Source organism: Pomacea canaliculata, linkage group LG10 (assembly GCF_003073045.1).
Source record: "Pomacea canaliculata isolate SZHN2017 linkage group LG10, ASM307304v1, whole genome shotgun sequence".
Taxonomy (NCBI): domain Eukaryota; kingdom Metazoa; phylum Mollusca; class Gastropoda; order Architaenioglossa; family Ampullariidae; genus Pomacea; species Pomacea canaliculata.
The window spans coordinates 21,067,311-21,081,988 of NC_037599.1; the positions used below are offsets into that span (position 1 = coordinate 21,067,311).

At 43.7% G+C, this 14,678-nt stretch overlaps 2 protein-coding genes across 2 annotated transcripts in view; both read right to left on the reverse strand.

Moving 5' to 3' along the window:
• The window catches only part of LOC112573785 (adhesion G protein-coupled receptor L1-like), a 202,258-nt gene that overhangs the window by 23,022 nt on the left and 164,558 nt on the right, over nucleotides 1–14,678 (reverse strand). The gene's annotated exons all lie outside the window — the stretch shown is intronic.
• The window catches only part of LOC112573080 (C-type lectin lectoxin-Lio3-like), a 29,268-nt gene that overhangs the window by 1,665 nt on the left and 12,925 nt on the right, over nucleotides 1–14,678 (reverse strand). Inside the window, exon 5 of the mRNA XM_025253097.1 lies at nucleotides 18–187. Coding sequence (XP_025108882.1) covers nucleotides 18–187 — 170 coding nt within the window. The remainder of the gene's footprint in view (nucleotides 1–17; nucleotides 188–14,678) is intronic.

The window sequence follows — 14,678 nt, forward strand, 5'->3', positions numbered from 1 at the left end:
CTCCAGAGACCACCTACCATCTCGGCCACGGAGCTGACGGACAGCAGGTAGCCGCCATCCACCTCGCAGTTCTTCTTCGCACTTTCCCAAGGCAAGGCGTCTGTGGACAGCTTGTAGCAGGCGCGATGCATCAGGAACCACCCGGGGCCACAGTCCTCGATGGTCTGGGTAGACTCCTGTCCTGATGCTGATGACATAAGAGAAGAAAATGGTTCTACTGATTGGGGTTTGAAGACGACACCAATGATGATGATGATGATGATGATGGAAAACCTCAATCATCTATCGTTCAATAACAGAAATTAAGCCGCATGACACTGAAACTATTTTCTTTTTTCAGAGAAACGATAGAGAGATTTACTGGAGGAGAGCGTTGGACGTCTTTAAAAAGGAGGGAAGGGACACGCCATGTGTAAGTAGAGAAGGAAGCTGTTTGTACGGTCACCAGAATTATTTTCGCACTTTCTCCTTGACATCTTTCCACTTCCCTAAAGGCATGTGACAGAAAGTAAGTTGATTTTAGATCACCTGAGTGACACTCATTGTCATCAAAGTTGGACAAGTCGAGCTGAAGGTTAGCACACACCGCGCTTGAGCGCAGACATGGTGGCTGCCAGAAAGGATGAGGACACTTGGAGATGTGTGACTAACACGAGACTCTGGCCCTCTTCAAGAACATCCCTCCAAGTCACGTGACTTATACTTCACGCTGTCGGTGGACAGTTTACAGCTCGTGCATGATGTCATGGCAAACTTGACAGTAAGACGTGGAGTGCGAGCTGTCACTTGACACTTAACTTGAAAATAATATCCTGATGAAGACACCCTCCTCTTCCCCCGCCTTCATTAATGCTTCTTCCTTCTCCTATTGTCATACCATCTCAAGTTCCTCAACACCGTGTTCGTCCCCAGAGGTACACAAGTAAACTCGCCCACTAATTTTGGAAAATTCATCTTTACAGTCAGAGCGACTGTTTTTCCCCCGGAATGGTAGTCAAAGGAGGAGCAGGGAGGATAGGGGAACTTCACACCTCAAAGCGGAGGACGTCCATCACCACTGATACACATCTTCTGTGGACAGGAAGGCAAGCTCAACCTCAAGAACAAGAATGATGCTGCGTTCTTTGGATGGTTAACAGCTTTCCACGAAACATTTGACTCCTGCACACCTGGCACAGGGAGGGAAAGATAGGAAGGAACAGGAAGGAAGAAGCCAGGCACGTGCTCATGCGATTCGAGATGCAGACAGACCCTAACGTCTGTAGGTGTTTTCTTTTCGGTTTTTTGCCCCCTTAAAAAAACCCTGGCAGCCCTGTTGCTTTTAAACTCAGCTCTGCACATGTGTTTGCACAGGATGTGCAGACATCTTATTTCGACGAAGTGTATCACTCGAAACAGGTGCATTGCATTTTGGAAGCATTTATAGTTAAGGGTCAGAGATGAGGGTTCGAGTCTTGGGTGAAGAGAGGTCACCAAGGGACATGGGAGGCATTACATGAATGCGACTTTGAGCTTGTCTGATAACTGATCTGGCTAGCTACGGTTGCTAGGCGACTGGTAAATGTTCTTTCTCAGTTTTGAGTTGAAGCCGTAAAGTACATGATTATCGCAGCCCCTAAAAAACATATCCCCTACCCCCCAAAAAAAATATTTTGGTGGAAAATCTGCTAGTAGTTTAAAATGTTTATTGAATACGACAGGGTGAAATCAATAGTTTTAAGTGGTTAATTACCAATGTTAATTGAAGCTATTTGCAATCTGTAAAATAGAGAGCATATAAATATAATATAAAAATTAAAACACGGAAACGGAAAAGAAATGGCTTCACATTGACTCATTATCTAAACAGTTACCCCAGTAACCAAATATTCTTATCAGAATTATTGTTCGTATATCAAAGAAAGGACTGGCTGCCACATTCTATGGTCTATATAACGTTAAATTTAAACCATCGCAATATTGAAGGCACGTGACTAGGATGCACGGCAACGTGCAGTTACGCATGCGCGAGACTTCATTCCATTCCGGTCTGTCTGCGAGAAAGCTGACAGCACCTCTCCTTACACCCGAGCCTGCAGTTGCTTTGTCAACAAAGTTCTTCCTTCCCGACTGTCAGGGATGGCGGCCACTTTGGCCGTTAAGTTTTCTCCGAGTGAGAGGAGAGGACTGGAGGCGTCAGCCCTCGCTACCCACGTCCGTCCTTCACGTCGCGAGATTTCACTAGGGGGCGCTGACGCTGATAAGAGTTGGCGCACGTTGTTAACGTGTGGAGGGAGGCACCTCTATCGTAGGTAGCCTGCTTGGCGAGGAATGCTGTAATCTAAATGAGAAAACGAGCATCCCAGAGTCCTGAAATAAAATATCAATTACTCCTCGGCAAGGGGAGATAACGCTTTTCCCCAGAATGAGCATCGTATGTAATGGGGAGATAGTTGGAGAGTTCGGTCACGTGGTCAGAAAGGCAGAACAATACTTGGCAGCAAAATGGTTTTTATTCGCATGTCAACGTGAATTATTAAACAACACACACACACAATCACACAAATACACAGTATCAAAGAGAAAGACAAACTTGGAACTTTATGTTGTCATTCTAAAGAAAGTTTTGATATTGTGGTATAAAAAAAAAAAAAAGAAAAAATGCTTGAAAAACGATAGACTGTTGGTTTAAAGTTGGCATATTGAGTTAATGATGCGTATCTTTGTTGTCTTTCACAAATTCTGCTAGAAGCAAACAAGTGAGAACGAAGGATGTCACCTGTAGTTAAAAAAGCTGCCCAAAGTAACCTCCGAGGTTAAAGACAAGACCAGAGTGAAAGACAGGGCCAAATGAAAGGCAAGTCCAGATTGAAAGACACGAGCAGAGAGAAAGACAGGGTGAAGATTAGGATGTGTGAACTCAGGAGATGACAACCGACATTCGCGGAATGGCTGAGCCGTTGAAATGGAGAAAGGAAACATCAGATAGGTTTACTGAAAACTCCATGATTGAAGAATCACCTCCACTGAAAGTAAATTCTAGATGTTGAAAAAAATGTTACCTATTGGAGAACCTTATTTCATAGGTTACCAGCAGAATTTACTTGACCATTGCCGTCCAGAGCTATCTCCCCTTGTCTGTCACCACCGCCACCAACTGCAGCACCGCCCTGTTGTCCGCAGCATGATGCAGCGGTGAGCATTAATAACAGCATAAAGATAGTAAGTACAGGAAGTATTGACATTCATCCATCCTCTTATCAACTCTGAGATTTGCAGCATGGCGCCCTTCGCGCAATAATCTCACAGAAACCTGGGTCAGTCAACAAATTGCAAACAAGCAAAAAACAGAGGTCGAGCAGGTAACAGCGTGTGTGTGAGTGTGTGTGTATGTGTATGTGTATGTGTGTGCGTGTGTGTGTGTGTGTGTGTTCTGCTTGCATGTGCATGCCCTCTCGTGCATAATTCACTCTGCTTCGTGAGAAATCCTACACAGCCTGTCCACACCTTGCCGCGATAAACACCAAAGCCTTTCCTGCTTGAAACTACTTTCTGATAGCACGACGTGGCCACGGTCTGTGGAGACACTCCCATCTTGGTGTTTACACTCGGCTGCCTGTCGCAGCCCACAAGATGTAGAGATTAGAGTAGAGAGAGATCACATACTTGGGATGGCCAAATATTTTACGGTATTTACACCAGAAAGTGCAGGATGTCCTCCGCTCTACGATCCGTTAAAGGTCAGCTTTATCCTCCTGCCATCGCAGGTCAATGGTCTGGGAATGACATGCAATAGCCAGATGAATGGATGCATGGAATGAAAGACTCATTCATCCGATTAAAGATTAGAGCATGAAAATATTTCAGAAATCCTCGGAATCATCAGGAGGATAAAAAGACACTAAAGGCAGTAAAACAGAATACACAAATCCTATACTTGAGTCTGTACATCTCAAAATGACTTCAATGGCGAAGTCTAGCAAATATGAAAACGAAAAAAGAACCTTCCACAAGTATGGACAGCTAGTCTAAAATTAAAAAAAAATTGTACTATTACTTAATTTCTCCCTTTTCTCTATGTTGTAGTTTTAATAAATTCTCCATTCATTGCTGTCAACAACGAGCCATGGCTTACTTCATGGCCACCAGTGTTGTTTGAAACAGGGCAGCCCTCCATCATCTCATCATTTCTACTACAGAAATACAAACGCTGCTGCCACTGATTAAGAAAACCAAAACAATGGCGATGTCGGAAAGAACTCCTTTAAGACAAATGTAAAGTAAGTTTGTAGCGGTCGTTTCTAATTGCGAGGATTTCAGAACTAATGGAGGGTTGGAGGGCAAACTCATGCAATAGAAAGTATCATTTTCCGTCGCGTGCTGGGGGCAAGCGGATGTGGCTTTGTTGACCACTTAGTCCTGTGTTGTCGAGTGCTTGTCATTACGTATGTCTGCACTGTGGTTTACCCGCGAGCACGCGCACGAGCACTCAGGCACTCAGTCGTGTCATGGAAAAGTGTCTCTAGTGCAGCAAATAAAAACAAGGAACAAAATAAGAAAAAACCCACACAAGACTAAGAAATAAGAAAGTTAAACAGAAAAAAATATCAATGCGAACAATTCATGCTGAGGTCCAAGCCGAGCAGGACGATGCTCGCATAGCTTTGGATGTAATGAGTAACGGGACCAAGAGGCAGTCGGGTTTGTGGGATATGATGATGAACCAGTCTCAGCTGATCCCGTGACACAGCTGGCTGCGGATAAAACAAAATTCTAGACTAGCTGGCAGCGGTTCAGAGATGATAGCCTACATGTTCATAGCCTTGTGGAATGTGGAGAGGCAGGCAGGCAGGATCCGTGCTTCCATCGAGTCACGATACCGTGACTAGGGCCTGGCATGCTGGTGTTTGCACAAGGATACTGCTCGCAACACAGGCACGAAAGTGTGCAAAAAACAAACAAACAAACTATGCGCGAACGTTTCCTGTAGGCAGTTTATTATTGTAACACCGTTTCCCGCCTTACCCACAGGAAGAGAGAAGTCTGTGCCTCGCATTTAATTTTGAATTCTTGATGTACTGCAACTACAGTGTGTTCGTGAAAATTGCGAGATTGCTGTCAAAGTCCCTGTCTGTTTTTATTTATGATTGTTATTTTGTTGATTTTTCGTGTTGATGTGAGTCCATGTTATCATTCCTTTATCTTCTCTTTGTTTGAGCAGCGCTGTGATTAATTTGCAGGCAAACCTTGCATGAGAAACAAAAATAAATTGAAAGAACACGCCATATGGATTTTTCTTATGATAGAAATATTATCGCTCAACACATATAGGAAGACGCTTGTTATCCACTTCCTGTAAAAAAAAAACTTTAAAAAAAATTCTGACAGGTTTTGTTTTTCTCGAACGTCCATATTGAAAACAACAATGCACGCCAGTCGAGTTTTTCCTACCAGTTGGGATGTTCGCAGGATGAATGTCGACCTTTCATCTAGCTAAGGTTAATGAACTTGGTGAAGATTAAAAAACAAAATTCGCACGCCATCCCATGCACGCCCAGCGAGTATTTAAACTGTCGCCGTTCACTTCAGCGCATCTCGCAGATGGCGTCCCACGGCGCACCACGTGACCCGCGGGATAAGCACGACTGTCAAGAGAGCACTCGGCAGCTATCTCCACATAACGCCGTCATCGGCATAGATAACAGACGTAAATATTTGAAGATGGCCTTTGATTGGATGACTTAATGTACTGGAGGAACACGCTCGCACGGAGCTCTGGCCGCCTTCTTCGTTCCTGTCTCACTCTCTCTCTCTCTCACACGTGCACGCATGCACGCACGAGCTCCTACATCTGCACGCATGCAGACTTCTTTGTTTCATTTTCTAATATTCGTCCCCTCAATCTTTTTTTTCTCTATCTCCATCTTGCAATTAAACACTCTTCGTAACCTTATCTTATCCAAGTCACGCGCATTACAAAAATATTTATGCACACATAATGGCATGCCAAAAAAAAAAAAAAAAAAAAAAACCCTCCAAAAGGCGGAAAACGGAAAAAAATAACATAAAAATATCGTGTAGGTAAAATTACACTCAGTTTTTTCCTTATGCATGCATGTAACAGACACACACACAACCCCCGACAGAGAGAGAGACTCCTATTCCCTCCTTTCCTCCCCCAAGTAACTGTCACGTGTGCACAGAATAAAAGATGATGTTCCCCAGGGAAGGTCGTATTTCTCACAAGCAATGACTTTTAAGATGGGGGCCTGGCTGCAGGTCGAGGAAGAAGAGGACAGAAGGGGCTGCCGAGGACGATGATAGACAAATTATATAAGAAAAAAGCACGAAGAAGCACGAACCGTGAAATCGAGAACCAAGGTGAAAATAAAAAAGAAAGAAAGCAAGACATAAAACATCTGTTTAGCTCCTCAAAGTAAAAACACTCCAAAGCTGGAAGGGAAAAGTGTATTGAATTCCGTCTAAGGAAAAAAACAGCCAGCGAAAGTTTCAGTCAGTACACCCAAACTGCCGGTGATACCCGTTTCTTGATGGTCTCAAGGAGTCTTTTTCAAACTGCGATACAACCACAGGTTCATCCGTGGACTGGAATAAAACTCAGGTCGAGGCTGTAAACAACCTACATCCAAGTCAAGTCAGCGAGTAGACACAAAGTAACTGGGGTGCATGTGGCCCAGCATCGCGGTGCACACACTGGAAGTGGGTCAAAACCTCGAGATGAATTCCACCCCGGAGGTCAGCGATGTCTGGCGTGTCCTCCTGCGAGTGTCGGCGAAGTCACGTGCACAGGGCCTCCGTGGTTTCTCGCCGTTGATGCTGTCGGGTCCCTTCTCGCCACTTGACATTTGCAGGGCCGCGTGTCTGCGAGGAGGGACTGCTAGGGACTGCTGCCAGAAACTCACTTCTGCCACTTCCATGTTGTGATAACCCCTCGTCTTGATGCGTGCAGCTTTCTTGTGGTTAATGATAACTTTGACATTCAACCTTCTACTATACTTTGTAACCTTTTTGATAGGTGTCAGCACAATTAACTAAAAAGACGATTAAAAAATTAGTTTATGGGATAAACCGGGAATAAACACTATCTAGTGATTAACTATTTGACTCTCTTAGTTTGCTTGTCGGGGTTAAGTTAATCTTCCATGAACGCTCTCGAGCTTAAGAAGATAGAAATGTGTTCCTAGAGACTCGCACTGACTTCAGGAAATAAAAGAGAGACCAATATTAAATGTAGTTGTGAATAATAATAGTCCAGCGCCATTGAGAGGCGCCATCGTCGCGCCTCCCCCACACGAGAGTGCCCACAACCACGAATGGCGGTCGTTGAGACTTCGCGTCACGCTAATGACTGAGCGCAGGACCGGAAGTGCCACAAGAACTCACTTCCTCTCGCCAGGCGTCAAGTCGGATACCGATATGGCGGTCAACGGTAGTGACGTCACGATGAAGAAAGCGACCTACTGAAGCAGTGGGAGTGGCACGCGAACTACGCACAGCTCGTGACGTCAGCTGCACGTGACAAGAGCGAAATAAAAATGGCGGCGGCGTAGGAAGACGTATTTTGGGGAACAGAACTCCCGCGGTTTATGAACGAATGAAGCTGCAGGGAGTGGTGTCAGTGTGACAGTGTGCGTGTTTGCCTTGCAGGTATTTCATGCAGGGTGGGCAAACCTGAGTGATCACAGGTAAAAATGGGGAAACGTTCATGTAAAACAAACTTTGAAATGAGCCAATGGCATTATCAAAAATAAATAAATACATAAATAAATAAAAATAAAAACCTCTGTCGTTCATTCTCACTCTTTCTCTCTCTTCTCATTAGTAAATGGGTGTGCACACTCATTTTATGTGCACGAGCACATTAATCTTTTCACGACACCGTTAGAAGCGTATCGCAGTCAAAACATATCGCACTCAAATTTTCTCTACACCCAGCCGCCCTGCTGCTGACGTCAGAACTAGTTTGCCGTTAGGTAATCATCACCCACACCTCTGCCCCTGGCATCTTCCCCCTGCAAAACTCCAGCAACTCCTTCCTTCCCCTGATTTTTCATTTATTTCTTGTCGCCGCCTGTCTACCCCAGCGTTTTCAGTCACCTGTCACTTTGTACAAGCAGTGACAGGCCTGACAAATGTAGCAACACAATGTAACCGACTGTAAAACAGACTGCAGTGTGTCAGCAGCTCCTCTCTATGCAAACTAGTATGTGAAGAGGTCAGAGGTCAGTGGGACTGCGAGAGCTCAGAGGGTGAGCTGACAGAGGCCGAGACAGACCGACCCTGTGCTGTAACAGTCATTACTTTTGTCGGGCGAAGGTGAGCAGAATAAACAGCTCTTTATTGTTAACGGACCAGCGCCACAAATCACAACGGGAGTGAGAGATTTTCCATTTCTTTCCCACTCTCTGTGCATTATTTGTCACTTAAGATGCAGTTTCTTATGATAATTAGTCGGCAGTGTGACCGGAAGCTGATATAAACTGTCTCACTGCATATTGTTGAGGAATGGCTATGAGACAGAACGTGGATCCACACGATGGCAGACACTTGCTTCATCTGTGAAACCAGAGTAAAGTCGACAGACCAGGATGTACAGAGCAGAGAATTCTGTTAAACCTCTCCATCTGTGTGCATGTTCGTGTGCGCATGCGCGAGGGTGGTGTGACTTTTTTGTTTTTTGTTTGCTTTTTTCTACGTTCATGCGCGTGTGTGTGTGCACGAGCATTTATCGTTCATTTCCTTTCTCCTTTTTTTATTTTTTTTCCCTTCTTTCTAGTTCCACTCCCTCTCTCCACGAAGCCGCTCGTTCTCACGTTGTCACTCTCACATTCACTTTCTCTCCACTTCCTCTGGAAGAGTGAACCTGCTGGCTGCAGGTTTGAAAGAAAGAAGCCTTTTAATACGTTCAGACAACTAAAGTCTTGTTCCAGACAAAAAAAGTTTGAGTTTCCTGCACCATTTGACTGACATTTCTCGTTTCCTACAAACCAGTGACACGTAGTGGAGCATGGCCAGCAGATTCTCAGGCACAATGGGGAATTTCGTCTGCTTTTGGTTGCCACAAAATGCGTGGTTTATGTTGTTTAGAGATAAAAATAAATGTCTAGGGAGTTTAGATTTATCAGTCTTTTTTGGTTTGGCAGTAGACAACAATAGACAGATACTATGTTTTCCCTACGAGCAGGTTCAGTACTTAATCGAAATGTAATGCAGAATCCACGGAACTCCAAAAAGTCTCTCAAGAAAAACTTGTGTATACAAATTCAAACCGTTAAAGTCTGTTTTTTTTTTTTAAATAAAAATATCAAGACATTTAGTCAGATATTCTTTCCACCTGATCACGCAGCGACACAAAGAAGATTTGTTTAACCGACATTTTTGTCTTGACCAAACATCGAGACTGGAAGTGGTTCAAGATCCTGGATGTGCAGACCACAGACGATCTGTATCTGATCCGCTCTAGCGGAACGAAAGGAAAGAAAAAAGAAAAAGAAAAAGGCGTAACACATTTAAGATGTGGAAGATGTTTGCAAATGAAGCTTTCCGGACCGCAGGCTGTTCGAGCGCCGATAACTCTTTATCGTCGATAACTTCCCCTGGCGATGTTTTTGTTTGTGTTGTTCAGAAATTGCGCGGCTTGGCGCGGACATGCGCACGGCCTAGTGATTGTGGGGTAGGACAAGCATGCACACACGGTTTCCAGCATCAGAAAACATGTTGCGGATGATAGCTATGACCGGGAAAATTCAACAAGAAAAAAAAAAAAAGCGGAAAATGCAGATCGTGTAACTCTCCTGAAAATTTGCAGGAAGGCAGTGCATCTGCACTCTAACTGCAAGAGTTTGTCCCTTGGATCTGACATTTACCGTCTGGAAATTAAGAGTAAATTCAAAAAAAAAAAAAAAGTCTACACATACACTCGCAGACATCTGCATTACACTTGGGGGGAAAGCAGGAGGCACTAAACTTCATCTAAGATCCAAGGATTTAAAGCTCTGTGACATTCATAACATGCATTTGCACACCACGGGTGGAAGGGGTTAAGGGTTATCATCCTGTGAAGAGGACGTAGAAAATGCCTGGTCTGATAATTTAATTTCATGCTAAGGTTTTAAGGGACACACACACACACGCACACGCGCTCTCTCTCTCTCACGTGCATATGGACGGAATGAGCAGCGAAGGGGGGAAAGGGAGGAAGAGGGAGAAAGGTCACAGGAGAACATCGTATCTCTACCCTTTCACAAATCCCACAGGCATTCCAAAAATCTATCTCCACCCTCTATTTCTCGCTAAGAGGAGGGTAAGAACAAAATGTAATTAAATTATACCCAGAGAAAACAAATCATCATCGCCTTGAAGAGGAAGAACATTAAACATCCCTGTTTGGAAACAACACACCAGCGGCCAGGGAGGGACATGGTACACAGGGTGTGGGATCCGTTGCAACCAGAAAAAACACAATATAGCCTGGAGGTGCACGCCCTGTTACCACTGGGGCTGCTCTGTAAGGTCCTGTCATATACATCGACACACGTGCATGGCATCAAGGGCTGGAGGATGAGTCAGGCTTTTGTCAGGGCGAACAAAATAAAACTGAAATCAAACTGCCGACGGGCACTGTGAAATCTCTTCAGAACTGGCAAAATTCAATGAAAACACCAACACTTGTCGGGTATGAATAAACTCATAGATAAAACTTTGAGTGAAGAGTAAAGACTGGAGTTAAAGGAGGAGGATTTTGATTTTCTATGCCAGTTTGGCAGTGTTGTCCATAGGAATGGGAATCCCATGGGAATCCCATGGGAAACGTCCCATGGGATGGGATGGGATGGGACAGCACACATTTGTATTTCCCATGGTAGTCGATACTTGATATTGCAAAATAAATTTACTGTTATTTCATTCATCAAGGATTTAAATCTTTCCTCTGAATCATCTATTGTATGTGAAGTAGCAGGAATTATAGAACAAAAGCCGAAAAGTGGTTTTCAGTGTTGTCCATAGGATTGTTAATACCATGGGAATCCCATGGGAAACATCCCGTGGGATGGGACGGGATGGGACGGGATGGGACAGGCATAAATTGCCATGGGACGGGATGGGACGGGATAGAAAAATATGTCCCATGGACAACCCTGCAGTTTGGTGTTGGACTTGGTAGGAATTGCTATTCCTTGTGTGAATTGAAATCCGCTCAACAATAGGCATTCAACATCAAGTAAGTTTATAAATGAAATAAGGTTAAATCAAAGATAGTTATCTCATTCGGTCTCTCCTACCAAAATATAAACAAGTCCGACAAACACCCGCCAGGCACCTCCAGTCTCCATGTGTCTTTTTGAAGAACTGTCACAACTGATTTAAGGCTATGGCATCACGCATGGTCTCCCAACATCCCCCACCGAAGAACAACTCACTCCCCCTCCAGGATTCTGCGAAACATTCAAGCATCGAGCGCGAGAACTTTCTAGAGATAAGCAGAAACTCATGGCCCCGAGTCCTTATCAACTCATCAGCGCGCTTCGTGAAGCTTCACTCCTCAAGAGCCCGCGGCAAGAGTTCCCAAAATAATAATAAAAATGTATTTTAATAGCTGACTGCTTGGACGGAGTCCAGTGATCCTTCCGTTGATGTATGAAAGCGAGAAAAGCTGGCGGGGCGAATTTTGCTCCAGAGCATCTTTCTCTCACTCTTTCTCTCTCTCTAACACTCTCTCTGACACACTCTCTTTCTCACACACAAGCAAACAGCTTTATGTCCCAGTTCACAGTTGTTCTAGAAGCCAGAGACTGGCGCCATGCGGCTGCTACAACGTCTCCAGCACGTGAAGACGACGGAGAGGTTGGCCAGAAGAGCAACATCTGGAGTTCTGCTCTCAGCTTTTGTATCGCCGCTGCCGGTGGAGCTCGGCAAATGCTCGGTGATATAAACTGTGATGTCAACTGGATAATGGAAGGGGTTTTCACAGCTCCTTTTTATTTTCTTCTTCCGTTCTCACTTACGTTCAACATTTTAAACTGCGCAGATTCGCATCTACCAAATATGAAAAAACAGGGCGGAAAACAAACAGCAATTCATACAAATACACACTCACTTCCGTTTAAAAAGTTTATTTTTATAAAAAGACACTTTTGTTTTGTGACATTAATCTTACAGCAGCAGGAACTTAAGAAACAACAAAGCGGAGAGTTTTCAGCGATGATGTAGCGAAGAAATAAGAAAGCCAGAGCTGCTGTTGCAAGGGGGTGTTTTCGGATACCATCTTAAAAATAATCTTTTTTCGATTGAACAAAGCCTTTTTCATTCCTGATGAAATAAACTAACGGTCTTTTGCGCAGTTGTAGACTAGCTGCTGCCATCTAGTCTTTGATGGATGATGTATTTATCGTCTTGGAACTGTGATAAGATGGCTGATGGCGGAGGACGGCTCTTAATGACAGGTCTTGGTGTTATCCTCACGTTTGTCATCGGTGTTCAACTTTACTGATGACCCCGACTTCACCTGAATGTTCATCCTCATCATATGTCACTTAATGACAGGGTCTGTCAGATTAATTCAAGGCTGAGCTTAATGACCAGTTTATTTGGTAAAACAGCCACAGCAAAATAAACTCTCCTCCAACATGAAGACAATAGTAAACATTTTTTTTTTTATATTTTGTCTACAATTTTAGAAAAAAAAGTTGTAAGTCTTTAAGAGCTGAGAACTATTATTTCTGAGCTGAAATCTTTAAAGAGAAATATCTGTCAACGATATCTGCCAGTTTTTCTTTGAATTAAAATATCATTTTAACAGAAGCCCGGACGTTTCCAGCGAGAACCAAAAGTCTTATCTTATATTTTCTGAAAAGACGAGTGCTCGGAGAAAACTTTGAATCTTTCATTTCCTATCTAGAGATAAACACTGAAAAGAAAAATGGAGAATGAATGCACTTTAGGATGAATGCGTGTAAACAGTCTCTTGAAGTCAACATCTACGAGAAACAGTGGCGCCCCCTTCAGCCGCCAGATAACATTATCGCCCTTACACTTCCCTCCCTTAACGCTTTCTGTTCGTTCAAGCTTTCACAGCCCACACTGGGTTACTTGAAGTGAAGAGATGGAGAAAGAAAGATAGGAATTCTGATTTCAACGACAGTTCTGGCTTTTTGTGTTGTTTTAATTAACAGGGTCAGAGTGAAATAAAGTGTCACTGTTACTCCCTTGTTCTACACCTACACGGGGATTTTTCATGCTGGTAGAATGGACTGGACTTTTGCTCATCTGCAATTCTTTGTCCTTCACTTAGACGAAAAAAAAAACCAAGCCATCCTCATGGCAGAAGTAGAATTTGCAAAAATAATAGTCAGCGACACCCCACGAGGTGTGGGAGCAGCAAAAGGTACTAAAGATCACCACGGGAGTATAAAGGTGGATTGCCATCTGTCTGCCGAGACCAACGCTAAGCTCTTGCGGAGTTCTCCGCTGTCCGTCTCGGCTAGCCTAAACAATGAATGTGACGAAACCGGAAGCTTTGTATACCCCTTCCTCGTTTTATTAGTTAACTGGAAAAAATCGCCCCCAAGCAGTCCAGTAATACAAGTTCGTGATCACGCACTGCGGTAAATATTATTTCATCCACGTCACACGCTATTTTTAGCCGGGTACACGGTGCACGACCCTTGTTTACCTGGAGATGGGTGCGCCATCCACTGTGGTTGGCCCGTGCTCCACCCAGGTTAGTGTCTACACCAGCGATGTATTCAGGACAAGTCAACAGATCCTGCTTGGGGTACAAATAGTTCGTCTGGAAGATGTGGACTACAAAGTTTTATATTCCACAGAGCTGTGAAGACTGGGCACGTCACCTAACCGTCAGTCTGACCAAAGGTCTATCCATTTTTTCCCCCCTCCTCTCTCTCTCAGTCATACTTTGTTTTAATTTTTTAAAACTTTTGTTCTTCTTAGCCTGTCATTATAATTCTCTGCTTCTCACTTTCTTTGTCTGATTATCTGTCAAGGGATATATGTGTGTGTAGGTGTGTGTGTTCTCTCCTTCCATCCCCATTTCTTGGCTGTTTGTTGTTTTGTGTTTTCCGATGTAAGGAGGTTAATTCTATTCACACTGTACCAGCATGTTGACCTGCCAGTAGGAAGTTTTCATATCATTAAGCTCATAAGCGGGAAGATCTGCCTTTACAGAATGACCGATGAGCTGCTGTCAGGTGAGTGACTCCCATAGTTTACACCCACACGTGACCGTCATGCGTGTCGGGCGGATTAATTATACTTTTTGTGCTTTAAACCTGATGTAAGTCAGAACTGAAGGAGAAATTTTTACAATGTTGTACAGACATCCGTAAGCTGGATCTGATGTTCTCTTCATTTACGACGGAAAGAAAGGGAGGGGTCAGAGGAAGATAAAGAGATAAAGAAAAAATATAAAAGAGAAAAAGAAAGAGATTAAGGAGAGAAAGAGTAACTGTAACTGATTCTTTTTATTTGTCCTCTGTTCCTTGTTTCATATTCTTTCTAGCGCGTGCAGCTTTTCAACAACAGGTCCCTCGTTTGATCACATTTCAACGGAATGATTCAGCTCTTATCTGTAATAAGATTTTTTTCATCACATCTTCTGTTTGCCAAAATTATATAAAAAAAGAGAAATTTTTTTCACAGACGTCGTTGCTTGTTTATCA